The sequence below is a fragment of the Mustela putorius genome, unplaced genomic scaffold (genome assembly GCF_011764305.1).
Source record: "Mustela putorius furo isolate JIRA1106 unplaced genomic scaffold, ASM1176430v1.1 tig00001012_pilon_pilon_pilon, whole genome shotgun sequence".
In the NCBI taxonomy this organism is placed as follows: domain Eukaryota; kingdom Metazoa; phylum Chordata; class Mammalia; order Carnivora; family Mustelidae; genus Mustela; species Mustela putorius.
The window spans coordinates 379,636-407,136 of record NW_025421531.1 but is presented as its reverse complement, the minus strand read 5'-3'; the positions used below and the strand labels follow the sequence as shown (position 1 = coordinate 407,136).

Below are 27,501 nucleotides of genomic sequence, written 5' to 3'. Positions count from 1 at the left end.
CTCCTCTCTAAATATTTGGGTGACTTCTCTATCTACCTTATCCGAAACAGTTTTCTACCTAGGTAGACAGTCTCCATGGATGTATTTGTTCCTGTACTGCTTATATTTATGTAAGTCATTAGAGTGGTTTTTTGAGAGGATATGTCCTTTAGATGTTAGTTAGATTTTTAATGAGGCTATTTCATGTAGGTTATCTTTTTTTTTTTTTAAGATTTTATTTATTTATTTGACAGAGATCACAAGTAGGCAGAGTGGCAGGCAGAGAGAGGGGGAAGCAGGCTCCCTGCCAAGCAGAGAGTCCATTGTGGGGCTCGATCCCAGGACCCTGGGATCATGACCTGAGGTGAAGGCAGAGGCTTTAACCCACTGAGCCACCCAGGTGCCCCATCATGTAGGTTATCTTTATATATATCCCTTCTTTGAGATTTGTAGTTAAGTTTTTTGATATTTTTAAAGTCACTGAAAATCTTTTAAATTTATGTAATCTAGTAGATATGGTTTATTGAAATTAATGTCATTTCAAGTTGCAGGGCTGTAGTTCCCGAATATTTTCTTAAGGACAATAACTTAAATTTGGAAGTGGTTTCTATTTTTCAAATGTTATTTTAGTGTGTTTCTGTAAGATTTATTGAGTGCCTAAGTAATTTTCTTGTGATTTGTCATGTTGACTGAAAGTGTTACAGAGAGCGAAAATCTGTTTATAGAGATTTTGTGACAATGAGAATAAGTAAGTTTAGCTTTATATTGAGTCTAAATTGTGATTTGAAGACTTGGAATTTTCTTTCAAAGGGATAAAAGACTTCTGTGTGTGTGTAATACTTTAAAAAGAAAATGAAATAAAACAAAATAAGGTACAGTGTTTCAAAATAGCCTGAAAATCAGTCAGCAGAGGAATTTAGAATTAGATCCTGAGATAAATGGGGATAAAAGAGAAGACATATTCAATTTGGGAAGCCTTTATGGAAAGTAAGTATGAACACAGAGGACAGGAAGATGTGATCCCTCTTTAGATGTTATGTTGTTTGCCATGGATGCTAAATTTTTTTTGCATTGAAAATTAAAGGACTTGGGGAAATGTTGAATGGGACCATGATTAGACCAGAAATACATAGATGTAGATAAACATATAGAGAGAAGCTATTTTTCTGTTTCCAATCTACAGAAGTCTTTTCACAGATAAACACAAAGTCTGTGAGTTACAATACTTTTGTTGATGTCACTGTAGTTTGGTTGACTTTCCTGTCAAAATAATATTCTGTAGTAAATTAAATTGACATACCTCTGATTTTTCTCTAGTATTTACCTATACCATACATAGAGCATTTATCCAGCAGACTATAATTTAACCAAAATGTCTATATTTAAGGTCAAGTTTGTTTTAGCATTCATAGCACTATTAGTAATTTATTTCATAGTCTAATACTGATTAAGATGCTTTTTTATTTAGCTTATGAGCTTTTAATAAATACCGATTTCTATATAACTTAAAACATTGGCTAAAAGAATTTCCATGCTGAGAGGTTAGATGGAGAGGAAAGGTGGTAGGGACAAATGAAAGAGGAAAGCAGGAGGCCAGGCGGTAGACAGCATTATCTGCAGAGTCTGACAGGCTCAGGTTCAAGCCTGGGCCAGCATATACTAGCCTTGTGAACTTAGCCAAGGCACTTGACTTCTCTAAGCTTCTTAGGGTGTTGTGATCCCTATGAGAGAAAATGTAAGCTACAGGCTTACTATAGTACTGGGCATACCATGAACACTCAATACATATTAGCGATTAATAATAATAAAAATATAATTTCTGAATGTTTCTTTTAAAAATATACACCTGTAGAAGTTGTCTTCTCCATTTTGGTAATTTACCCTGCTCTTCTTTTCAATACTTGGATTAAAATACTATATATCACATCTGTCCTTTTTTTTTTTTTTTTTTTACATATTTCTTTTAAAAAGATTCATTGTTTTTTTTTTAAGAATTTATTTATTTGTTCATTTATTGATTTATTTATTTGGAGAATGAGTGTGGGGAGAGGCAGAGAGAGAGGGAGAGAGAATCCCAAACTGATTCCACATTGAGTGGGGAGCCTGATGCAGGGCTCAATCCCAGGGCCCTGAGATCATGACTTGAGCCGAAATCAAAAGTCAGACGCTTAACTTACTGAGCCACCCAGGCGCCTCTACAAACATTCATTGCGTTTGAAGCAGTTAGAATTAAACTACTATCTCTAGGGCATTTAACATATATGTGGCCTGATGGATAGTCTACTGTTTAGAAACATTTCTAGCATATGTACTCTAGTATTGATAGTTCTTATGTTAAAATGAAAGCTTCCTTATTATCCCAACATTCCTTTTTCATTTCCATAATAAATATGTAACAAATTGCAAACTTTTTATAACATGTTCTATGTCATTGGTGCTACACGTTTTGGTGGCAATAAACCAGTAACCCAGAACAACAGAGCATATTGGTTGGTGGAATTAGTGATGGCTCTACGACAGGTGATATTAAGATTCCTCTCTTCTCTGTCATTAAGTCTACTTTCTGATTTCTCTTCTACATTTATTGATCCAATGGCTTCCACCTGTCTCAGGAAAAAAATCCAATCTCTTCATCATAGCCCTATACGGCTTGTTCCTGGCTCTTCTTCCAAAGGTGGTGTCATCATATCTCTTTGATTTCTCCCTTGCATTTCCTCATGCTCAGAACCATCAGCAAGTACGTATCGACCGCTTATGATATGCAGCACTTTTAGCTGCATATCTATGGCTGCTTTTTTTCCCCCTCGTCTTATTGTGTGACTCTTGCTGATCTCCAATGGAAGGAATTTTAATTATTAGTCCTAATCAAGTTCATCTATGACCTAAATGTCTTTGCAGACTCTTGGAGATTTCTATCAGTATGGATATAGATATATCACAGATGGCAATTTTTCTCAGAGCAAAGGACCATGCCTTTGACATGTTCAAACCTAGCACCTAATATCATGCCAGAAAAGCAACAAATATTTTTTTTTTATTTAACTGAATCAAATTAATTTGTTTGAATTTCCAAGGAATTGGGTGTTTATACTGAGAAGGGACATATCAAAAATAGTTTTAATATTGAAAAGACTACATACTTCTTAGATAAAGAGAGAGATGTATTAGATGGAATATGTAGATGTATTATATCTAGTACACTCAAACTAACTTGAATATTTTGAATGTAGCAATATGCTAAGCTATCTACATTTATCACGAAGATAATTTTTTCTTTCACTTAAAATGCAAGAGCTGTTAAAAACTCCCATAATTTTTTATTATTTTTCTTATTACTTCTTTTACAAATCAACACAATTCTAAGAACTGAATCTAGAAGGAAATAAAAACACATGAAAAGAGAGAAGACTACTAATAGGAAAATGAAAATAAAATAAAAAATAAAAATATTTTATGTGAGCTAAAAAGTAAAAACTGACTAAACAAGAGGAGGAACAAAAATCCACATCATGTAAATTAAAAACAGTATTTAAGTTTGAATGATGAAAAACAGTAGAGAACTATAATGAGAACTAAATGAGAAAATATTTGATACAATATACATTTTAATAATGTATTTTAATAATTACACTTTTACATATGAAATACTTAACATATATATAATGTATAACACACAAATACTTTTTTATCAAGGAATAAGCCAGGGAATGTCATTGAAGAATACTAGAGGTCATACACATCTGATGGCACTTCTGAGGGGAGAAAATTTTTTCAGAGCGGAAAACAAAATCTCAAGGCAGGAAGGTTCCTTAAATACTAGCCAAGCTGTTCTTTTATCCAATGCTTGATTCCTTTTCACATCAGTTGACTATCATTTGGGAAAGAGCTTTATGATCTTTTTAATAATCATTTTCAGAGAGGGGGAATAAAAACATGTTTCACTTCCCTACAGACTGAATCCAGTTCCCAACACAACAATAAAGCCAGCCTCTCCAGCATTTCCATGAACCTCATTGAGAAGTCCAATGTTAGCTCTCATCTCATTTGATTTCATTTTTCCTTCTTTTTTTGAAAAGATATTATTTATTTATTTAAGAGAGAGAGAGAGAGAGCACAAGCAGGGGAGAAGGGTAGAGGTAGAGGGAGAAGCAGGCTCCCTGCTGAGCAGAAAGCCCAACGCAGGACTTGATTGCAGGACTTGATCCCAGGACCCTGGGATCATGACCTGAGCCGAAGGCAGACACTTAACAGACTGAGCCACCCAGGAGCTGCTTGTTAATTTCCTTCTTGAAACACCCTCTACTCATAACCCTTGTTGACTTCCAATTCCCTCCTACATAGAAAATTAGGTCACCTTTGCAGTCCCTCTCCTTTAATATCTATTCAACTTCAGAATTCTATCTTGGACACTCTTCTTTTTTTTTTAATGACTGGGGAGTCCCCTTCACCTTCTTACCTACAATATTCATCTATATGCTAATCCGTAGCCTTAGTCCAGATGTATATCCTGAGCTACCAACCTCCACCTCCAAACATTACCAAACATTTTTACATACAAGTCACAAGCATACCAAATTTTCCTCTTTGTCTTTTATTTCTTCTTCAGCTTAATGAAAGCTTCCAAAATCTACCTAATGCATTTGCCTAGTTTGTTGAGTTATCAACCTGAATGCTTTTCCTTCTTACTCAGTCTGCCCTCCTTTAGTTGTAGAACATTTACAAAGTCATGATGCCAACTTTCAAAGTGTTTCACAGATTTTTTTCATGTCTTTTCTTTCTTTCTTTCTTTCTTTCTTTCTTTCTTTCTTTCTTTCTTTCTTTCATTTTTTTGGTACCATTTTCCTCATATAAAACATCATCTTCCTCATATACTTTTCTTTTAGTCTCCTGATGTTTCTGTCCCCAGCTTTGCCATCTGATAAACTATTTTCCATTTTATAACAAGGTCAATAAAAAAATTGAATTGCTTCTCCATTAGACCTCCCCTTAAACACCCTCCTCTGAAGGTTTTCTAAAGCCTATAAAACAAATCCCAGTTTCTTATTCCTCTAGCACTAAGCTAAAACTGTCCATAATTCTTTAGGTCACAGCTTAATGAATCCAAGAAACCTCTCTGTCATCTCCTCCCCCAGCTGGTCACCAACCCCAGAAGACTAAATTAGCTGATCTTCCTATGTGGCTCTATAACACATTCTGTCTCATTGGTTATCACACTGTATGACGACTTCTTCTTCCTCTTCTTCTTTTTATTTGATCTGTATCTCACGCTGAATTCAGCTCACTGAGGCCAGGAAATTCCTGTATCTTGGTTGTATTATAGTCCTAGAATGTGGCCTGATGTCTAGCACTTAGAAGGCACTCAGTAAACAATCATTATCTAAATAAATGAATTCATTTGGGGGTAAATGTCTAAGGTCTTTTGCAAGACTTTAGAATTAAAATTAATTCTAATAGTTCCCCTTTATTCTATTATTTTTCTTATTTTATCTGAGAATTCAAAAGCTAATAGCACAACTTTAATGTTTATTTCGGCTTTGTAAACACGACATTAAGAGAAGGAATGTAGTTTCAGTGGGGAAAAGGGTAATGAAAATTGCCACTTTGTGAATATTCACTAACATAGAGTTGAATATATATATATGTGCATATACGTATATATATACATATATATCTAACTTATATTTATATAAGTATGTGTGAAATTTGAAATTTTCTAAGAGAATTTTTTTCCTTTTTTCAGGAGAAGACCTTAGTTCCTCTACTGGTAAGAATTAATATTTGCATTTTACTTATTTTATTTTCTTTTCTTTCAAAGTTTATATATTTAATTTTGATAGAATTTTCTATTATTATCCAGTAAAATCATTTTATAAGGATAAATGTTATAATCATTAATGGTTCTTGATATTTTCTTGTTCTTAATATTCTTGCTTATAAGATGTAAAGATTGACAACTACTTGAAAGTATTTGTATATATGTTATTGTATATAAATTATAGCTTTTCTTAAACTTGACAATAAATTGCACGGCGGACTCCAATCTCTTTTTAAATTTTAACATTACAAACAATTCAAGTTAGACCAGAAAATTTCATGGTTCAAAAGTTGGTTAAGGAGTTATCTGAGAAATTAGAGTTCTAAACATATTATATATGTTATACATATATACATTTATATAAAAGAAGCACTTTGAGAATAGTAAGAAATTTTATAATAATCAAATTCTGTTGTCACAATGGAATTAAAGGGGAGGTGAACCATGAGAGACTATGGACTCTGAAAAACAATCTGAGGGTTTTGAAGGGGCGGGGGGTGGGAGGTTGGGGTACCAGGTGGTGGGTATTGGAGAGGGCACAGATTGCATGGAGCCCTGGGTGTGGTGCAAAAATAATGAATACTGTTATGCTGAAAAAATGAAAAATTTATAAATAAATAAATAAATAGAAATTTTAAAAAATCTTAATGAGTATTCTAATCCTGAGGTAAATTAAATTTAAACAATGAAAATGTTAAAAATAAATTCACGCATACTACATGCAAAATAAGAGAGAAAATAAGTTATATCTCTTAAACATTATTGCTATTTAAAATTTATTACTGATTTCCTGATTCATCATATGGTTGACAGTATGCATTAAGAAGGTAAGTAAAGCCACTAAGATAATTCTGTTTTGATAATTAAAATGCACAGTTCTGCTTAGGTTCATTCAAAATATTCCGAGATTGGGTAATTAAAGGAATTTTTTAAATTAAATGAAAATTCACTTCAAATTATGGAAACAAAGAACTATGTGGAAACTAACAAAATGTTCCTGAATCCTCATAAGAAACATACTCCCTTATTTTTTTTAAAGATGTAGTATTAAGATATTATCATTGTATAGTACAGCAGAGAATTTTTATAAATACATAAAAAAGTATTTAATGCATAGTAGACGTGATTGGTTTATGCCAACTACTCTCAGGCATTGTAGCACCTCCACTTTTTACAAATAATTAAGTTCATTTCAATCATATAAATTGATTATTGTTTCAGGAGGGAGTGGGAATGGGTAGAATGGGCAGTGAATGTTTACAATGGTAGATGACTCTTCTTACTGAGTTTCCATTATCTCTGCACTGACTATTAAAACAAGCCTCCAAATGATGACATCAGGTAAGTCAAAATAGCAAGCCCAAATGCAAATGAGAATGTCTTCTTGCAAATACTGCCAAAAAGAAAATGATCAGTGGAAACCAGTAGTATCTCCAAAGTAAAGATGAAGGATAGTATAGAAGTGGCAACTGGAGTGTGCTTTTTTTTTTTTTTTTTTTAGATTTTATTTATTTATTTGACAGACAGAGATCACAAGTAGGCAGAGAGGCAGGCAGAGAGAGAGGAGGAAGCAGGCTCCCTGCTGAGCAGAGAGCCCGATGTGGGACTCGATCCCAGGACCCTGAGATTATGACCTGAGCCGAAGGCAGCGGCTTAACCCACTGAGCCACCCAGGCGCCCCTGGAGTGTGCTTTCTAACTGTGAATTAAATTCTTATTCATTGAATTAAGGAATGCTCACTGAGCTTAAGTCATGTGCAAGCATATTAAGGCGTCTAGGTAGGAGGGTAGTTTTCTGAACATCCTTTCTCATAGACCTTGGAGTGGATTTGCTTGATGGGGTGTAATCTTTAGGAATGCTACTCTTCAACAAAGCCTAGCACAATTTACTAGGTATTTGGAACGATATTCCCTTCACTCTCTTTGTAATTCAAATCTAAAAAAAAATGTGATAAAGGGAAAGTATCACCACATTTCTCTTCAAACAGAACAGATCATCAAAATCCTGCCCAAACCAAAGACAGTTTAACCTAAAAACAACAAATTAGTAATTGTTCAGTCTATAATGATGAAAGTGCATTAATGTTATTGTGCAGAATTTTAAGCTCCTCCCTCTCTCCCTTCCCTGTTCTCTCTTCTGCTCTTTCTTCATGCTGTCTTTTCCTCTTCCCACCTCCCTTCCTTTTATTCAACAAAGAGCACAGGTGAGAGAATAAGTCAAGTTAGACTTAGAATTTTACACGGAAGCCAGAAGGAGCTACTTGCCTATTACATAGCTAGATGGTGCTGGCCTGTATTATGGGTGAAAGTTTGCTAGTAAATATATTGATTTGTGAGTGACTGGGTCATGAAATTCTAGAGATTTTGGAAATTTTCCTTGGAAAACAAGGACTGTAACAACTGTACTATCACTTTGGATTTCTGAACCACAGCAGAGTTCCACCTTATTTCATGGGCACGGCCTTGGGGAAGTTCAATAGGGTTTAGATTTTTTTTTAAAGATTTTATTTATTTAATATATATATTTTTATATATCACAAGTAGGCAGAGAGGCAGGCAGAGAGAGAGGGGGGAAGCTGGCTCCCCGCTGAGCAGAGAGCCCGATGTGGGGGTTGATCCCAGGACCCTGGGAACATGACCTGAGCTGAAGGCAGAGGCTTAACCCACTGAGCCACCCAGGTGCCCCGGGTTTAGATGGTTTTTAATCTATATTTAGTAAACACTGATTTCACTTCACTTTTGACATTAAATGAATGAAGCAAGGACTTCGGTGTGTCCTTTCAACTTCCATTTTCTTAATTCACTATTCAGTAATCCTTTAATTTCGCTTCTTAATTCTTATCACTTCTACTCATTTCCAGTTTCTCCCCTTCTTCCTTTTCTCATGTTCATGCTATTTTCTCTTACCCACTCTTGTTGCACTGAATGGTTGAAATACTTGTGTGATATAATTCAATTTTTGTTAATTAAATATTGAAAAACATCAATTTGGCTATTCATAAAAGTGAATACATGTAAAACACAGATACTTTAGAAAAAACACATCACTATAACCTCAATATCCAGAAGTCACAATGTGTTTTTTGTTAAAACAATCTTTGGTGTATTCTTCACAAGCCCCCCTCCCCCCATTCTTTAATAAAGAAATCCACATTCTGAGTAAGAGACCACCAAAAATTTAAAGGCCTTTAACACAGGTGCTGATGTGCCTGCAGGAAGTTTTTTTTTTTTTTATCAAATGTATACTTCAATCAGCTGTGCCTGTACCTATTTCAACACTGCCTTGTGACATTGTTTTTCTTCTGAGGTGAGTTGAAGCTGTGGAAAAAGTTATTTCAATATCTCAAATTGTGTCTTATGTCATCAAAAATTGAAAACATTTTTGTAGACTTGGGTCATATGTATATCTGTTTGAGACTTTTGTTTCCCTGCCTTTTACTTAATCTGCTTTGACTTTGATTTATTAAAAAATAATCACTTTGTCCCTAGGACTTTATCTTTCATTTTTTTTTTTCCCCTCCTGGAACACTTGTCCTCCTAATAATCTCCTTTGGAGTTTATCTTCCTCTATTCTTCATTAATAAGTCCTTTACATTTCTCTTTTTACAATTTCTGTTCATCAATTTTATTTGTGTGTGTGTTTTTTATTTAATTTATTTAATTTATTTAATTTAATTTTATTTTATTTAATTTATTTAATTTAAATTCAATTACCACACATATAGTACATTAGTTTTTATTTTTTATTTATTTTTAAAATATTTTATTTTATTCATTTGACAGAGAGAGATCACAAGTAGGCAGAGAGGCAGAGAGAGAGAGGAGGAAGCAGGCTCCCCGCTGAGCAGAGAGCCCGATGCGGGACTCGATCCCAGGACCCTGAGATCATGACCTTGAGCCGAAGGCAGCGGCTTAACCCACTGAGCCACCCAGGCGCCCCAGTACATTAGTTTTTAACGTAGTGTTCAATGATTCATTAGGTCCGTATAATACCCAGTGCTCGTCACATCACATGCTCTCCTTAGTGCCCATCCCCCAGTCACCCCATCCCCCCACCCACCTCCCTTTGCACAACCCTCAGTTTGTTTCTTGGAGTCCTTCTGAACCCATTTGCCTTGGACAGTTGAGAATCCAGCAATGGAAAGGGAAGAAGGCAGGGAAGTTGCTTTCAATTTCATTTCCCCATTTGTATCTTTAGCTTCTGTTCTGTAACTTGTTTTATATCTAAGTTTACATATCTACACTTCTGTATGCATCTATATTTATAAATATGCATGTATATATGTATATGTATTTACTAATATATACACACACGGTGTATACACATATACACACACCATAGATCTTGTCTATGTTGTGCATGTATATACACATATATATATTTATATATTTATATACATGCCATAATGGACTGGGAAGTTAATAAATTCAGATGAGTATATGTTGCAGGATATGATTCACATATTTTTTTGTTTGTTTTCTTTCTTCCCCCATGAATATAATAGGACTGAAGTTAACAGAAGAGCCCAGTGCTCTGACTTCTGGCGACCCCTTTCCTGCCCGCACCACTGCATTCTCACACCCAAGCATCTCTGAAAGAGAAAATAACTCCTCAGAGACCACCCCACTTCCTTCTAATCCAGACAGTACTCCAACTGAAAGATCCTGGAGCCATTTGGATAATAATACTGTTGCTGTGACAGGTTGGCACAGAGATGTTAACTGAAATGAGTTTAGGAGAACTAATCTTTCTTTTTGAATTCTAAAGTTATCCAAACGGTTTTTCTTTAAATTACATGTGCAGTATCTATGTATATGATTTTATTCAGGCATGCTAAGGGTGGGACATCTAGGTGTTCATGAAAAATTGACTGGCCAAAGTAATGAATGCTCGCTGTTGAGGAGACGTCAGAAAGGGTTGGGGGTGGGGAAGCCCCCACAAGGAACTTTGTGTGGGAGAGGGATTCTCCCTGGCTGGAATTCCAAAGCAAATTCTTTCTTTGTTCAACTCCAGATTCTCAATATCACAAAATTACTGGAGACATACAATTTAGTTTTTAAAAAACCACACAGGATTAATAATCCAGCTTTGCTACTTGGATTTCCCCCAGGGATATTTGCATTATTTAAAAAAAAATAATCAAAGTTGTGGGTCCTAATGGTAGAATTTAAGGTAACGTGGTGACATTCATAGCAAAATATCAGTGATTTGGGGGCATTTTCGCCAGGGAAGACCACTGAGACTCTTCAGAATCCCAATAAATCTGTAATGTGTTCATTTTTTATATATCGTTAGGTCTGCCAGTGTAATTTGGTACATAAATCAACTCTCAAAGAGGGTTGTTCATGCCTTTTCTGAAAGAATGCACTATATTGTCATTTTCTGAGGCAAACAGGTTTGTAGACATATTCTGATTAGAGATTAAGCTAATTGCTTAACAGGGCCATTCATCTTGGTTTGGAAAACAAGTATGTCTAACACTTTCTCAAAACTTTGGTGGGGAGTACATGATAATGTTTGGAGTATCATACTGATGAAGTTTATTAGCTGTAATAAGCAGTTAAATAAATGATAAATTGCCTCTGCATGTTGATTACAGGACTGTACATCCATTCTTTCCTCCCATTTTCCCCGTTCCCCTAGCAGAGCAGCAGCTAGGACCTATCTAAACATTGCAAGCATTTGAATTCATTGCCCCAAATTTTAACAAAAAGTAGGTGAGGAGGAGGATGTTGATGGTTAGGCAGAACAGTTCAGGCTAAACTTTTTTACTAACTTTTTTACTGAGTAAATGTCACGCAGAGTTTTCAATTTCAGTTTCCGCATTTCATTTCTTGGACACAAATACATGCATACAACATTCCAGATGAAGCAAAATGTGAGAAGAAATGTTTAAAAGGGAATAGATTAGGGCGAATAATGATAAAAATATTATAGTAATATTAAAATGCTAACTTGCTTTGGCACAATAATACTGATGGTGAAATTAGCTTGGAAGGTTTCTTACACTTTCAAATAAAAAAATAAACTTTGCCCCCTAGAAAAAAGTCTTGCTATCAGGTGATATTTTAATTATCTACTGGGATAAAATGTATATATGTTATTTAATTTTTGTTTGTAATTGATGTCTATTGTGAAATACAATAAAATATTCAGGCTTACAGATATATGTAGTGAAAAAAATCCTTTGATCCATTTTCCTAACACTGTAATGTTCTCATACATTTTCAAAATTACTCAAAAATCAATAAACTTCATTATGAAGCAAAATCATTAAAAAACCATTAAGCTTAATTTTACAAAAATATTTTATGGGTGTTGTGAAATATCAGTATAGAAGCATATACAAAGTATATACTTACGCTTATAAATACTAAAATGTATACATATAGTATTTCTATAAATACATATATTTATTTCTATAAGTATATATATATATATGTATTTGTTTTACATACAAACACAATGAAAATACTATTTCTCCAAATCCTGATTCTTAAAGATACTGTTTTATCTGTGTTATAACCTCCAGACTCTGGACATGGGATTCTGTGAGAGAGTGTGTGTATATGTGTGTGCAGCTGTTTCCCCACATCTTTTCTAGTACTAGATATTAATTAATCTTTTACAACTCTGCCAGCACGACAGTTAAAATACTACATTTGTACATTGAAACAAATTTCATACTGACAAGCATTTTTCCATATACTTTTTGGCCACTGCATATATTAGATGTCTATTACATGTCTGGTTCATTGTTTTTTAATGATTTGTCTATTGTATATTGAGGGATTTGTTATTGATTCTGCCTACAAAGAAATATACCAGTTTTCAGTTTGTAAAGTTGCAGGAGGGTGCACAAAGCTCATAGGGATGTAGAGGTTTTAAAAAAAAAAAAAAAAAGCCACCTGGAAACCTGAGTCATCTGTGACTTCATGGCCCAGAAGGAGCCTCTGGGAATATGTAAATCAAGAACACAGGTGCCACCTTCCTGCCAGGCCAATTTGACTAGAGGCAGACAAACATATTAATAGACTGAGTCATTTCACGGTTTGGTAAACAAATATACTTATGACCTCCTAGTATTTGTATTTTTCATCTAGAGTGAGGAAACACTGAAATGATTTCACTTTCTTACCTTAGGTGTTACACAGCCGCCTCTCCACCCCACGCATGCAGTCTTGCAGACGTCCTCTGCCGGATCTGACACGCAGACACCCAGCAGCGCTGCTGCCCTCTCCCCACTCACCCGTGCTCTGGGCGGGAATGACACATCAGGTTTGCGGGGCTGTTAGACTTGTGCAGATAGGAAGAGAGCATGACAACTGCCTGTGTTTAAGAACAGTGTGTGGGAATCCAGCCACTTGTTAAACGTGTAGCACTTGCTAGTTGGTGAATGTGGAATTTCATATTTCCATAGTTACTGTAGTTTGTGAGGCCACATAACTATTTCCTTGGAATACAGACGAAATCATAAAGAATGAGACTCACAAGAATAAAAGAAAGACCTGTTCCAGAGGAAACGGTTATTTAGTATACTCTCTCTGTTTCTTTATATCTGGGGCAAGTATCATTGCAGAGTGAGAACTTTTTTGCTGCTAATAAAGAATAATATATATGAATTATTGCTTAAAGATCCCTGACCAATAAACAAAATCATGAAGACTGGATGATTTCCATCATCAATGAAGGGCAGTAAGAAATTGTAACTAAAATTTAATTATTTTTTTTAAATGGAAAAAAAAGAAGTAGATGCTTTGTACTCCCCATTCAAACATTAAGATTCTCTGAACTTAGCATCTCTGTATATAAAGCAATGCAAAATGTTCCCTCCCTTGTCTTTCCAAAATCAGCATCTAAGTCATTTCATGGTGCCTTTTTTTTTTTTTGGTCCCCAAAAATGAAAATCCACATAGACACATATGAAACTGTAGGAGCCTGAGTCCTGAAGGTTAAAGATAGAAATGGGGCAGCCTACAGAGCTGGGCTAAAGTGGCCTTGCTCTAAGTATGAATCAAACATAGAAGTCAAACCTATCCAATAGAATGATCATTATTTTGAGGGATTGAACCCTTCCCTTGGCACAAAAATCCTTAGAGGCAATGCACAAGCTTAAAACAACTGAGGACAGAGCTGCCCTTGCCTCCCTGCCTCATTTCCCCCTGCTCCAGCTGCCATGAGAACCTCAGGCAAAAGATTTGGAGCTTTTAGCAAGTCCGCAGACGCAGAAGTCGTGGATGGGAAGGAGCTGTAAAAGAATTAAAGAAGACTGACCTGAGGGGGGCTGATAGTCACACAATCCACTGTATTGGCCCTCCTGAAGAAATTCTTTCTCTCCAAGTGGCTAATTCCACTAATTAAAAATTGATTGGGATTAATTAACCTAAAATAAAATGGTAAAAGCCACTTCTAAACCAGCACTGAGATTACCGACACAAGGGAGTAGTAGTTTTTACATGAAGGAAGAAGGTAGGGAATTTAGGGGAAGGAGAAGGGGGTTTCAGAAGAACAGGAGGACAAGGGACTCAGGGGAGGTGAAGAGAACAAGCTTGTGAAAGAGAAGTAGGGAAGATTATGGAAGGAAGCAAAAGATACACTTGCTGGTTTTTAAAAGATCTTCTTGCCCTTCTCTGGTTCTGTTGGAGCCCTTCTCTGGGGATCCAGAACTGAAGAAGTGATGTTTATGTCATTCATTCTCCTCGATGGTTTAGTGAAATGGGGAAATGGGGAATGGATTAGGAAGACTGAGAACCCGAAGTCAAATTTTTAGAAGATGCCTTTTTAATTCTAATGGATGTAGATGCGAAGTCATAGACTGTTCTCAGTGTGTAATTGGAGGGTGTCTGCACGCAGGCCTCGAAACCATTTTCAGAATACGCGTGCATGTTTCACTCTGCTCAGACACTGTGAATCTTACTGCAAATGCAAGGCTGATATCCTATCATTGAACTGAGGACCCTAGGGAGCCTGATAGTGAAATAACCAAACAAGCTTAGAGAGAGGCTCGTCAATATTCCTGTTATTTCCGCCATGACAACTGTCAGAGTGCTAGTCATCTAATAGGCATCCAATGCATACATGTTGATGGCTTGCGCCATAATTCTGGGTGTGATGTCTGCAGGAAGATGTCATATGCGGGAGATGCTTGACAATGAAAAGCCCTAACCAAATACATTGTGCTGTTTCTTCAGCGGCGACACCTGATTCTATACCAGTTGGCTTAGATGTACTTGGAAAATAAAGGAAATGGTGTCAGGATAATGTGAAAGTTCTTTGGTTCTTTGGTTCTAAGCCGGTTTGGTTTTGATTTTTCCTGGCCAGGGCTTTTTCCCTACATAGGGAAAGTCAAATTGTAATCTTCAGCTGGAAAGGAAGAACCCTGAGCTCAGCAGGTGCACAGGGCAGAAGCCCATTCAGCTCTGATTTCAGAAAAGTAGACCTCAGCACCTGCACCCAGAAATTCCTCCCCAGAGAGGTGCACCCTTGTGAGGCTTTCAGGGCATGGCAGATTGCACTTCCTCTTCTGCCAACCTTAACACAGACTTTTATAGCCAGAGCTCCACTCCCATCCCTGTGGTGTCTGCACCCGCAAGCCAGCACCCCACTCTGTCGCCTTGGTGCAGTCTCATTGTACTGTATTCTCACTCCCTTCAGCCAGGGAGCTTGGCTTCCCTGAGTTGTGAAGGCTGGCACTTTTAACATTTGTGCTCTGATGACAGTGCTGCACAGGTTCTGAGTCACCTGACGTTAAACTTGCCTCTGCCACAAAGCTTGCTGCGTTTCATTCAGTTTTGCAGAATGCATAGTGCAAAGGGTCTGATTGTTGCTTGGCCTTTGCTTCAAGAATCTGCGTATGTTGACTGTTTGGCCATTGCCCTTGGAGGGGCAGAAATAGATGACAGTGACGATGGCCTTTCTGATTGCAGGCTCCCCAGGAGAGCGGACCACAACCAGCATCTTCCATGTAGACCCAACTTTCACACAAGTAGCCACCCTCAGCCCTGCACACAGCAGCTCTGCTGCCTTACCTTCACGCATCTCCAGCACCACCGCCAATGATAACTCCTCAGGTTTGACCATGATGCTCGAGGTGTCTTAGGTTATGGATAATGAGATGGAAACTTGAAACTTTAATGCAGCTCTTTTGCTTCATACCAAATATTATTGACAGGTTTCCTGTTTTATCGAGTTTCATATATTGATAATAAATTAGACAAACTTGCCAGTAAGCTTTTTTTTTGGGTGGGGGAGCATACTTTATTTTGTTATTCATAGTAGGAACGTTGATGGCAAAGAAGAAAGATAATAGACTTTAGGGTCATATAGCCCTGGGATCAAATCCTTAACTTTCTGGATGACTTTAGCACATGCTACTAATAATTTGTGTGTCAGCTTTCCCTTCTGTGAAATGGGTATTATAATATTCATTTTATAGGATTGATGTGAGAACTGAGTATGTTAAAAAAAAAAAAAAAGGCCGGTAGGCAGTGAATATTAAAAAAAGAGTAAGTGGTATCATTGTTAGTGATTAAAATAAGGAAGCTGTAATTGAAGGAGAAAGCAGTAGTTTGGCCATCAGGTAAGAATTACACCAAGGAATGAATAGTTTCTCTCAACTTATTCAATGTCATGTTCTAATTATTTGAACTATTGTTTATCTTCAAGGGCTATGGGTAGATGACACTTTGATTCACTTTTTTATTTTAAAGAGGAGCAAGTGTTAATTTCAGTGAAGTCTCCTGTAGTAAAGATTCAGTTGGGAAAGTATCTTTGCTGACGAGTTTTTCCCTTGTCCTTCATTATGACAAACTCATTAACTTTTATTCTCTGTTCATTTCCTTGCAGATGTGTCTCTTACGTCCACTTCACCTGCAACAAGCACTAACCCTACAACTGCTCCCACAACAATAGGTGACAATCTTACTCTCAACCACGCAGTCACACCACCGTCATGTACCTGCGATGTGCTCATAGAAGGGTCTTCCATTTTCTCTACACTTGGTTCTCTTTTTCTGAGAAGTTCCATTGAGTATTCTAATCAGGGGGGCTGTGGAATAGCGGTCAGTCTTGTAACCCTTCTTTTAGCAAGGCCACAACTGGTGAGGTTGGGGCAGAATGTCACTGTCATAACCTATCAAGTCATTATAACATCCACTAAGAGTTGTGTACTTTATGCAAATGCATAGAAAAATAGTCAAGTATACTAGGACTTCCTTCTCTGGGAGTGGGTTTAGGTGTTAGTAGGAAACAGAAAAATTCTATCAGTGGGATTCTCCATTCCAAGGGGTGGTTCACAGAGGATTGATTGTAGAGCCCCAGTCAGGTAACATGGAGCATGGAAGCAAAGCGAGGGGCCTGTAGGGAATGAGCCGAGAGAAGGGCCATGTCAGTCAGTGGGTCGGCCATGGCAGAGCCTGCAAGCCCACTGTTCTTTCCTAAATTCTTCCAACTCAAAGACCAGATTAGCAGAGATCTCTCAGCTTTCACAAAACACATCTCCACTCATTCTTCAGTGAAATATATATTCTTCACCCATGATATGTTTCAATTCATTAAAAGAGCTATTAATTACTCTGGATCCAGTGTATGTGCAAAGAACTTAACAAAAGATTAAACTAGGGAATGAAGCATCCTTTGTCTGTTTTCTGATGTTTTTAAACAAAGGTGGAAACTGAAATATCTAGGGATTATAATTCTATAAATCTACTTGGAGATTAATCAAAGGGATGAGTATCTTTAAATGTTCTGGCTGCATGTATGGTTAGCTATGTCCCCACACCATAATAAAATGTGTGTTCAAAAATACCAATATTGTAATTATCATAATCATGTTCATTGGGTAATTTCATGAAATGTTTTATAGAACTAGCCCATTAGTTTTTAACACTTGAAGTTTTCAGATTAAAACATTGTACTGAGCATCACAAACCCTGCACTGTCTGTTAAACCTAACATATAGACATTACAGTATATGAAGTTGAAACATTGTAAAACCATGCTTTCCCAAAGTGACTATAGCAGAGATACTGTAAAGGAAATTTTAATAATTTACATTCTTTTTTTTTTTCTATTGCAGTTCCTGCAACATCTAAGCCAGCATGTGGTAAGTTTTTTTTTTTTTTTTATCTAGAGGGAGGATATATCACTTTAGAATATTGCTTGAATTATTTCCTTCTTCATTCTAAGCCTCCAAACCCACTAGCAAGCTAACTTTACTGGCTCTCACTTCCCAGCAATGAATATTTCCATATTTTAAGAGCCAGTGTCCTTAATAAACCAAACTATGGAAAGAACCTAGATGTCCATCAACAGATGAATGGATAAAGAAGATGTGGTATACATATACAATGGAATACTATGTAGCCATCAAAAAACATGAAATCTTGCCATTTGTAATAACGTGAATGGAACTAAAGGGTATCATGCTAAGCAAAATAAGTCAATCAGATAAAGATAATTACCACCTGATCTCTCTGATATGAGGAATTTGAGAGGCAGGGTGGGGGTTCATGGCGGGAAGGGAGGAATAAAATGAAACAAGATAGGACCAGGGAGGGAGACAAACCATAATAGACTCTTAATCTCAGGAAACAAACTGAGGTTGCTGGGTGGAGGAGAGGGATACGGTGGTTGGGCTATGGACACTGGGGAGGGGATGTGCTATGGTGAGTGCTATGGAGTGTGTAAGCCTGATGATTCACAGACCTGTACCCCTTGGGCAAATAATACATTATATGTTAACTTAAAAAAAAAAGAAAAAAAGAGCCCATATCCTTCAGGAGCAAGAAGCTTTGATGTTATATTCAGACCTAGTTTTGAGTGTCAGGATTAAGAATTACTAGCTAATGATACATGTGAAATGTGGAGAATACCTTCCAGGCTTGTGAAGAAAAAGAATCTGTTTGTCTCCGCCTCTCTGTCTTTCTGTCTTGTCAGAGTTTTGGCTCAAAGCAGGTGCTTGAATACTTACCTGTCAGGGGAGACCTCATGATCAATCAAAGCAGGTGCTTGAGAACAGTTTATGCAACCCTGTCTCCATTTTTCTATCCTCTTCTCAGTGAGGTCTTTCGTGGCGGGGGCTTCACCCTCCATGTTTGTGAGTCTCCCTGCGGAAGTCTCTACCTTCAGTAGCTCCCCATACATTTAATGTAAAGATCAGTCTTCAAAAGTTTGCTTAATTAATGCAATTTTTTATGCTCATGTTCGTCCTATATTATTGCCTCCTTACACTCTTCCCTTAACTAATCTGAAACTATTTAGAGTGTTCTAAGCACATAGTGGTTACGTAATGCCTCTGTGTTCCCTCCTACTCTGCTTCAGCTACACTTAGAACTCCACTCCACCCTCATCCAGGGCACCCCCTCCCACCATCTCTTTCCCTACATCCTGCTCATATTTTAAAACACAAACTGAGTCACCCACCTCCTCTGGAGAGCCTCTCCTATCCCTGCACTCTGACTATATTTCCCCCCACCCTACTCTCGTATTATTTGGTGCATAATCTTATTTTAGGTGTTTGCATGTCTTCTGCAACTCGTGTCTATGCTTGTCTCCATGATAGGATTCTATGCTTCTAAGAGTGGATCATATATATTCCTAGGGCTTGGGACAATGCCTTAAAGATACTGAGGGCTTAATAATGTTCATTGGATTAAAATGAATGAATAGATTAGCATTTGTGGAAAAAATATATATATTTACCAGTCAACTGAATTTGTTTAAATAAAGGAGAGAATGCGACATGTCACCAAGGGGACATCCTTAGGAGAGTTTATTATTGATGATTTTACCAAGGTAAAGGAATAATGAGGCCTGTGGTCCCTGAATTAATTAATGTCGCTGGAGAAACAAGTAACCAAGAACTGCATTTTAGAAGGAAAGAGAAATGATAAAGCAAGGAGAAGACATTTGTCAGATACTTCAGTCATTTGTGCATCAATTCAACAAGCAATTCAAACAAATAAGCCCCTACTAATGACAGCTTTTATGCAACAACTTGGATTTAGGTTGATGCGCAAAGTAAACTGGCCGTTACTGCCGTAGAATATACAGTTCAGTCAGGAAGACAGACATTAATCTGTTAATCCTTCTAGGATAAACTTAAAAGCTGAGGTCCTTGATAGGATATAAAGGGAATTTTGAAAATTAATTATGGACACACCTGATATGTTTCTTCTCTTCTTCATGTTCCTGGGCATATTTTGTTAGATTTTCATATTTTTGAAAATCTCTACTAAAGTGTTCACATTTGCTGTAAGTTTATTTTTTCTGAAATTCTTTTTAAAAAAGGTAATCCTCTCTTTCATTTTCTTTCAGATGAAAAGTATAAAAATATCTCTGTGGAATATCATTATAAAGAAAATAAGTCATTTGAAGCACAACTAAATGCTAATAATGATTCAGTGAGTTGTGAGAATGTCACATGTGAAAACAATATGATCTATAACCTAACAGAATGTTCACATGCAAGTTTTACTATAAGTCATGAATCGTGTGTTGGTCCAAATAAAATTTTAACCCTGGAGGTACCACCAGGTAAATATAAATTGGTTTCTATTTGTATATTTACAAAACTGTACAATTCCACGTGTCTTGCATTCTAGTGGTTGCAGGAATCTGTCAGGTAATCCTCAGCAAGGATGAGGGACAGGAAGTCTGCAGGAGGCAAGTGGATGAGCTTTCTGCTCTCCTATAAGCCTTCTTAATTCTTTTCTCCTCCCTACACTTCTTCTACGCAGTGTTTTATGTAGATTAAGTATTATTTATCCCACTGTGGATAATCGATTATCCACAAGCTTTCTCCCCCAACACACACTTAATTCAAGTCATTAAGTATATATGTGCACCTACATATCCTACTAAATGAATACAGGTGAGTCTGGAGTATATAGGGTGAAAACACAGAGTCAAGGATTTGATGGCTGTGGAAAAAACAAGGATACTTTCACACACAAGAAGGAGAGTTGTGATCATGTTAAGGTGACCAAGCCAGTTTTGCCAGCTCAGCTCCTGCAGGAGAGAAGGGACCAAGCCCTTCAAGCCCACCCCTCTAAAGCGTATCTTAATAGAATATGTTTTGGAAAAGAGATTTAGGAGCTGTACATTTATTGACTCTCTCACATCATATAATAATTCAAAAGTATTGATTTGTTAACATTTCAGTAGGTTAAAGTTTGCTTTCCTATATTGGCTATTGTAAATAATGCTGATTTAAACATAGGAGTATCCATTTGAATTAATGCTTTTATATTCTTTGGGTAAATATCCATCAGTGAGATTGCTGGATCATAAAATAGTCTATTTTTAACTTTTTGAGGAACTGCCATATTGTTTTCCACAGTGGCTACACAAGTTTGCGTTCCCTCCAACAGTTCATGAGGAGTCCTTTTTCTCCACATCCTCACCAACACCTGTTGTTTCTCATATTGTTGATTTTAGCCATTTTGACAGGTGTGAGGTGATATCTCATTGAAGTTTTGATTTGCATTTCCCTGATGATAAGTGATGATGAACATCTTTTCATGTGCCCATTGGCCATCTGCATCACTTCTTTGGAGAAATGTCTGTTCATGCCTTCTGTCCATTTTTCAATTGGATTATTTGTTTTGGGGTGTTGATTTGTATAAATTCTTTATATATTTTGGATACTAACTTTTTATTGAATATGTCATTTACAACAATATGGATGTAGCTAGAGAGTATATGAGAGAGTATAATGCTAAGCAAATAGAGAAAGACAAATATTATACAACTTCATTCATATGGAATTTAAGAAAAAAACAAACAAGGGAAAAAATAAGAGAGAGAGAGAAAGCAAGAAACAGACTTTTAATATAGAGAACAGACTGATGGTTACCACAGGGGAAGGAGATTTAATAGGTGATGGGAATTAAGGAGTGCACCTGTTATTGTAGGGAGTTGTTGAATTGCTATATTGAAACTAATATTACACTGTATTAACCAACTAGAATTAAAATAAAAACTTAAAAAAATACATAGGTTAAAGTGATTTTCTTGAAAAATTATTGAAATTAATAATCAGAAACAGAAATGAAATTTAAAAAACACATTCCCCAAGACAGAGCCCCACATACTCTGTGTAATAATCATTTAATAAAAAAAATCAAGAGTCAATAAAAAAAATTGCTGGCACAATTAAGAAAAGGAATGAAGTGAGTGTGTTAAAATATGCAAAAAATGCAATATCACCTAGACATTTGCTTGGGTCCCATCTTTTAAAGGTAAGGTAAATTCTAAATAAAATGCTGCCAAAATGTGTGATATTAAAAAGAATAAGCTAAATAATGGAGATGGACAAACCCCTGAATTATTAGATTTCATCAAAATCACTCTAAATACTTGCCAAAGACAGTGTCATGCATATAATTTCAGTCACTTGAATTGAGCATATGACACACATTATGAAACATTAAACATCTATTTCTATATCTTCTTTTTGACAGATCCAAAAAGATTTTCTTTGGAAGATTGTACAAAGGAGGAAAATGCAGATACTTCTCTTCATTTAAAAGTAAAAATACAAAACAACTTCACTTGTGATAAAAATAAAATTACATACAGATTTCAATGTGGTAAGAATATAGCTTTGATTAGAGTATTTTTCTGGTAGAGAGTTGTTCTAGATAGATCTAATCCTTCCTTCCTTCCCTCCCTACTCTTTCTCTTTCTTTCTTTCTTTCTTTCTTTCTTTCTTTCCTTCTCCCCCTTTCCTTTCCCTGCTACTCTCTTTCTCCCTCCTCCCCTTCCCTTCCCTTTTTTTTTTCGAGTCAAAATATTGTATTCTATATACCACTCAAATTCACAAAAAATAACCTTTTCCTAAAAGGTTTCTCTTTCCCTAAAATATAACCTTTGAAAAAGTAAAAGTCAATTAATTTACAAGGATTTTCTTGGCAACTATTATACACAAGGTATTGCTAAGGGATCATCAGAGAAGGATGTTACAGAAAAATAAAATGCACATACTGTTAAAATAAAAACAAGCATAAGATCATATGATTCAAGAGTTTATGTGGTCAGCCCTCTGTCCATTTTTCAATTGGATTATTTGTTTTGGGGTGTTGATTTGTATAAATTCTTTATATATTTTGGATACTAACTTTTTTATCACCAAAATTCATAGACAACCTCAAGAACACATACATGAAAGACAAGTGGGAAAAACGCAGTAATTGCCTCTAAGAATATGGGTTTGTGTTCATATGGGAGGCAAAGTTGAGATACCAGTTATTTTTAATAATTAATGACTTAATGAATTTTTATTCCTTTTTATTTGAATTTATTAAGATGGAAGCTCCTTCCTTGGCATAAAGCCATTTGCTAAGCCATATATGGCAAGACACACACACACACACACACACAAAGGATGCAATGTGATAGCGGTTGTAATCATCATGTTATAAAGAAGATTAATGGCTATGATATAAGTAGTACAAGGAAAGCAAAAACAAACTGATGAACTGATGGTAGAACAATGATGTATCTAAAATATTTATTGGACAAAAGTTAACTCAGGTGCAATCTCAGTTTCTGAACAGAGAGCTCATTCCATCAGTAAAATTAGAGATACTCTCAAATTCAGTTAGACTTTTTAATATTTTCTTTAAAATGGAGTATGGCAAAACCATGCGTTATGATGGTAGTTTTTAGTATCTTTTACTTATTTACTATTTGCAAAAGCTTTCAATCTGATCGATACTAAGTTATTATAGATATGAAATCTAAAGACAAAGTGTAATATATTTTATTCATTTACTGATATATGATACTTATTTCTTTCAGAAAATTGTACTCCATCTACTGGGGAGGAAATTTACTGTGAAGGCTTTTTACCTCAGAGAAAGTATTACTGTGATTTACAAGCATCCTATGATGGCCATAAGTTTTTGTTCTTAAATAAAATTATTGAAACAGATTTGGGAAGTGAGTATATTACATATATATATATATATATATATATATATATGTAAAATTTCTTCTTATGTGCTTGCAATTCTTTGAAAATCACAGGAAATGATGCTGTAGATTTGGAGAAAGGGTTTCAGAAAAATAGATATGTATCCATTTTTAAAGCAAAATTTCAAAATGAATGACAGAAGATCCAAAGCTTTGTCAAATTTTTTGTGTGTTTGTTTTGGTTTTTTGTTGTTGTTGTTATTTCAACTGTGAATTGTAAGCCCTTGTGAGATTATGGTGGAAACAAAACCAAGATAGATGATACGGTTTCTTCATGCATTTCCCATCTCCTCAGCAGCCTCAATCCCTTTGTGGTGTCGTGTTGCACCCTCTGCCCCTCTATCAAACCCTGCCTTTGACAGAAGTGAGCACAGGGCTATTAAAACACAGCAGCAAATCTAAATATTGGTGGCAAGTTAGTATGTAGCATGAATAAAATGCTAGCAATATAAATATTAACAAGACTATAATAGCTAATCACAGTTGGAAAGTACCATTCTGGAAAATAATAGCATTTGGGAGCTGGAGCAGAGAAGGAAGGGAAGAGTGCTAAAATTCCACTCTTATTCAGTGGAAACATGGAGATTCTGATGACATGTAGAATCTGCTAGGGGAAAAAAAAATGTTAATAATGTGTATGACAACTTAGGAGTAACCACCAAAGAAAGAGAGAGGAGGAAAAGGAGGAGGAGAAAACAGAAGGAGAGGAAAGAGGAGGAAAAAGAAGAGGAGGAAAAGAGAAAGATTGAGGAAGAAGGAGAAAGAAGGAAGAGGTAGAGGACATGGAAGTGGTAGGGAGGGAAAGAGAAAGGGTGAGAAGAAATAGTAGTGGAAAGCTAAATAGGTAGTGGTGATGCAACATGGGGGCTTAAGTGGGTAGGAGAAGAATAAATGAAAGAAGATGGGATTGGGAGGGAGACAAACCATAAGTGACTCTTAATCTCACAAAACAAACTGAGGGTTGCTGGGGGGAGGGGGTTTGGGAGAAGGGGGTGGGGTTATGGACATTGGGGAGGGTATGTGCTTTGGTGAGTGCTGTGAAGTGTGTAAACCTGGTGATTCACAGACCTGTACCCCTGGGGATAAAAATATATGTTTATAAAAAATAAAAAATTATATTAAAAAAAAAACAAAAAACAAAAAACAACAACAACAACAAAAAAGACAGCAGAAATATGCCAGGGTATATCAAAAGTCAAAAGTCATAAATACAAATGGCCTCAATTTACCTTTTGAAACGCAGATACTCAGATTTGAGCAAAGACATGTTGGGGAGGAATTTCACAGCCTGAAGGGAGACCAAGTGGTATTTTAGGAGAAATGTTATCATTTTGCTGTATGCTGAGTGACAGTCAATGGAGAGTGCTTGTAAGAATGAAAACAACAAATGCAAAAATGGTAGAAGGGAGAAGATAGCTAAGTTTATAATACTAAGTTATGGAAAGAAGATAGGAAATTATATTAAGAATTTATTCACAAACTTAAAGGCTTGATTTTTAAAAGAATGCTAAAATAGACCTCTAGCAAAAAATGAAACGTCCCTATTGATTTAAAAAAAACCCTAAAAGTAGATATTTAACAAAGTATAAAGCCACTTTTCTTTTTTTTTTTTTAAAGATTTTATTTATTTATTTGACAGAGAGAAATCACAAGTAGACAGAGAGGCAGGCAGAGAGAGATAGAGAGGAGGAAGCCGGCTCCCTGCTGAGCAGAGAGCCAGATGCGGGACTCAATCCCAGGACCCTGAGATCATGACCTGAGCCGAAGGCAGCGGCTTAACCACTGAGCCACCCAGGCGCCCATAAAGCCACTTTTCATCCAATATGAAAAGTTAGATAAAATGAAAAATTTTCTAGAACTTATGAATTATGAAAATTTACTGGGGAAGAATTAAAAAATTGGAATTAAATGTATCATCCAATGTCTCTCTACTCATTTCACACTCACTGTCTGCTTCCCTCACCTGCCCTTAAGAAAATATGAAGACAAATTTGCCACATGTTCAAAGAACGGTTGGTTTCTATCTTATCCAAACTACTCAACAGGGCAGAAGACACAGAAGTCTATCAATTCATTTTAATTATTCTTAGGGTTTAGGATAGGCTTAGGGTAAACATTCAGTGGATTTGCAACTTGAGTAAAACGGAGGCAACCATAGGCCAGTTTCTCCTATGAACATAGATACTAAATAATAATTTAAGCATTAGAAAATTGAATCCTTTAGTGTATTAAAAATATATAATTACCAAAAAAGAGATACAAATGACAAATGAGAATATGAAAAGATGCTCTATATAGTATACTGTCAGTTGATTTTCTGTGTTGATCTTGCAGTCAGCCACATTACTGAACTTGTTTATTAATGATAATATCACAGAATTTTTGATACACAATACTAACATGATTCTAAATTTCATATGGAAGGGCTAACTAAGGACTAAGGGAGTTGCCTAAATCTGCCTCCCGATAACCCTCCAAAACAAAATCACAAGAAGAAAAATGAAACTACATTAAAATTATGTTCCTAGCATACCTAAAAAAATTTAATACTTTTTGAATATTAATTACCAAAATTGTTGCAATCTTTATAAATAAATAAAAGAAAATAGAAATCCTAGGAACATTTTTTTTGTAAGTAAAAGCATATTTTTCTATAAAAAGTATGGAGGAAAGGGTAGTCTTTTTCAACAAATGATCCAGGTATCCCTATAGAAGAAAAAACAAACATCAGTCTTTACCTCTCAATAAACACAAAAATTAACTCAAAATGGATTGCAGATGTAAACATTAAAATTATAACTATAAAACGTCTAGACAAAGACAGTAGAAAAAAATCTTTGCTACTTTGGTCCAGGCAAAGATTTCCTAGTTCTCAAAAAGCAAAAATCATAAAGAAAAAAATTTATAAATTAGACCTCATCAAAATTGAGTGTTTTTCTCTTTAAATAAAGCCATCAAGGAAATAAAAAGCAATCAAGCCACGATAGGAAAATATCCACATTTAATTTTTCAACAAAAGAAGTTTCTCCAGAATATATAAGGAACTCTTCCAAATACAAAATTAGACACAAACTGACCAAATTAAAAATACTCAAACATTTTGAACATATGTTTCACAAAAGAAGATATGCAAGTGGCCAATAAGCACATACAAAGATGCTCAATATCATTAGTCAACTGGGAAATGCAATTTAAAACAACTATGAGAGGATGATATTATACCCCCACTAAAATGGCTAACGTTAAAAAGACTGACAGTACTATTGGTGGAGGATGTAAGGTAATAACTTAGAAATTTTATTCCAGATATTTGCTAAAGAGAAAAAAAACCATGGGGGCATCTGGATGGCTCAGTTGGTTAAGCCTCTGCCTTTAGCTCAGGTCATGATCCCAGGGTCCTGGGATCGAGCCCCACGTCGTCGGGGTCTCTGCTCAGCGGGGAGCCTGCTCCCTCCCCTCTCTCTCTGCCTGCTTGTGTTCTCTCTCTCTCTCTGTCAAATAAATAAATTAAATATTTTAAAAAATAGAAAAAAATATGTCCTCACAGTGACTTCTAAACGAAGATTCATAGCAGATTGACTCACAGTAGCCGAAAGTCTGAAAGTAACCCCAATGTCCCAATAATAGTTGGTGGATAGATAAAATGTGGTGTATCCTCACAGTGGAATACTACTCATGAAATAAAAGAACCAACTCCTGATATATGCAACAACATGAATGACTCTCTAGAA

The 27,501-nt window shown here is 35.9% G+C and overlaps 1 protein-coding gene across 5 annotated transcripts in view; it reads left to right on the top strand.

Moving 5' to 3' along the window:
- PTPRC (protein tyrosine phosphatase receptor type C) overlaps positions 1 to 27,501 on the top strand; it is a 124,469-nt gene that overhangs the window by 51,710 nt on the left and 45,258 nt on the right. Inside the window, exons 3-11 of one of the 5 annotated variants that reach the window (XM_004756227.3) lie at positions 5,720 to 5,743; positions 10,299 to 10,496; positions 12,938 to 13,072; positions 15,721 to 15,864; positions 16,640 to 16,705; positions 17,871 to 17,897; positions 20,111 to 20,329; positions 22,258 to 22,386; positions 23,597 to 23,737. In XM_004756227.3, coding sequence (XP_004756284.3) covers positions 5,720 to 5,743; positions 10,299 to 10,496; positions 12,938 to 13,072; positions 15,721 to 15,864; positions 16,640 to 16,705; positions 17,871 to 17,897; positions 20,111 to 20,329; positions 22,258 to 22,386; positions 23,597 to 23,737 — 1,083 coding nt within the window. The remainder of the gene's footprint in view (positions 1 to 5,719; positions 5,744 to 10,298; positions 10,497 to 12,937; positions 13,073 to 15,720; positions 15,865 to 16,639; positions 16,706 to 17,870; positions 17,898 to 20,110; positions 20,330 to 22,257; positions 22,387 to 23,596; positions 23,738 to 27,501) is intronic. The other 4 variants (XM_004756230.3, XM_004756229.3, XM_013058113.2 and 1 more) reach the window with 4 other exon arrangements.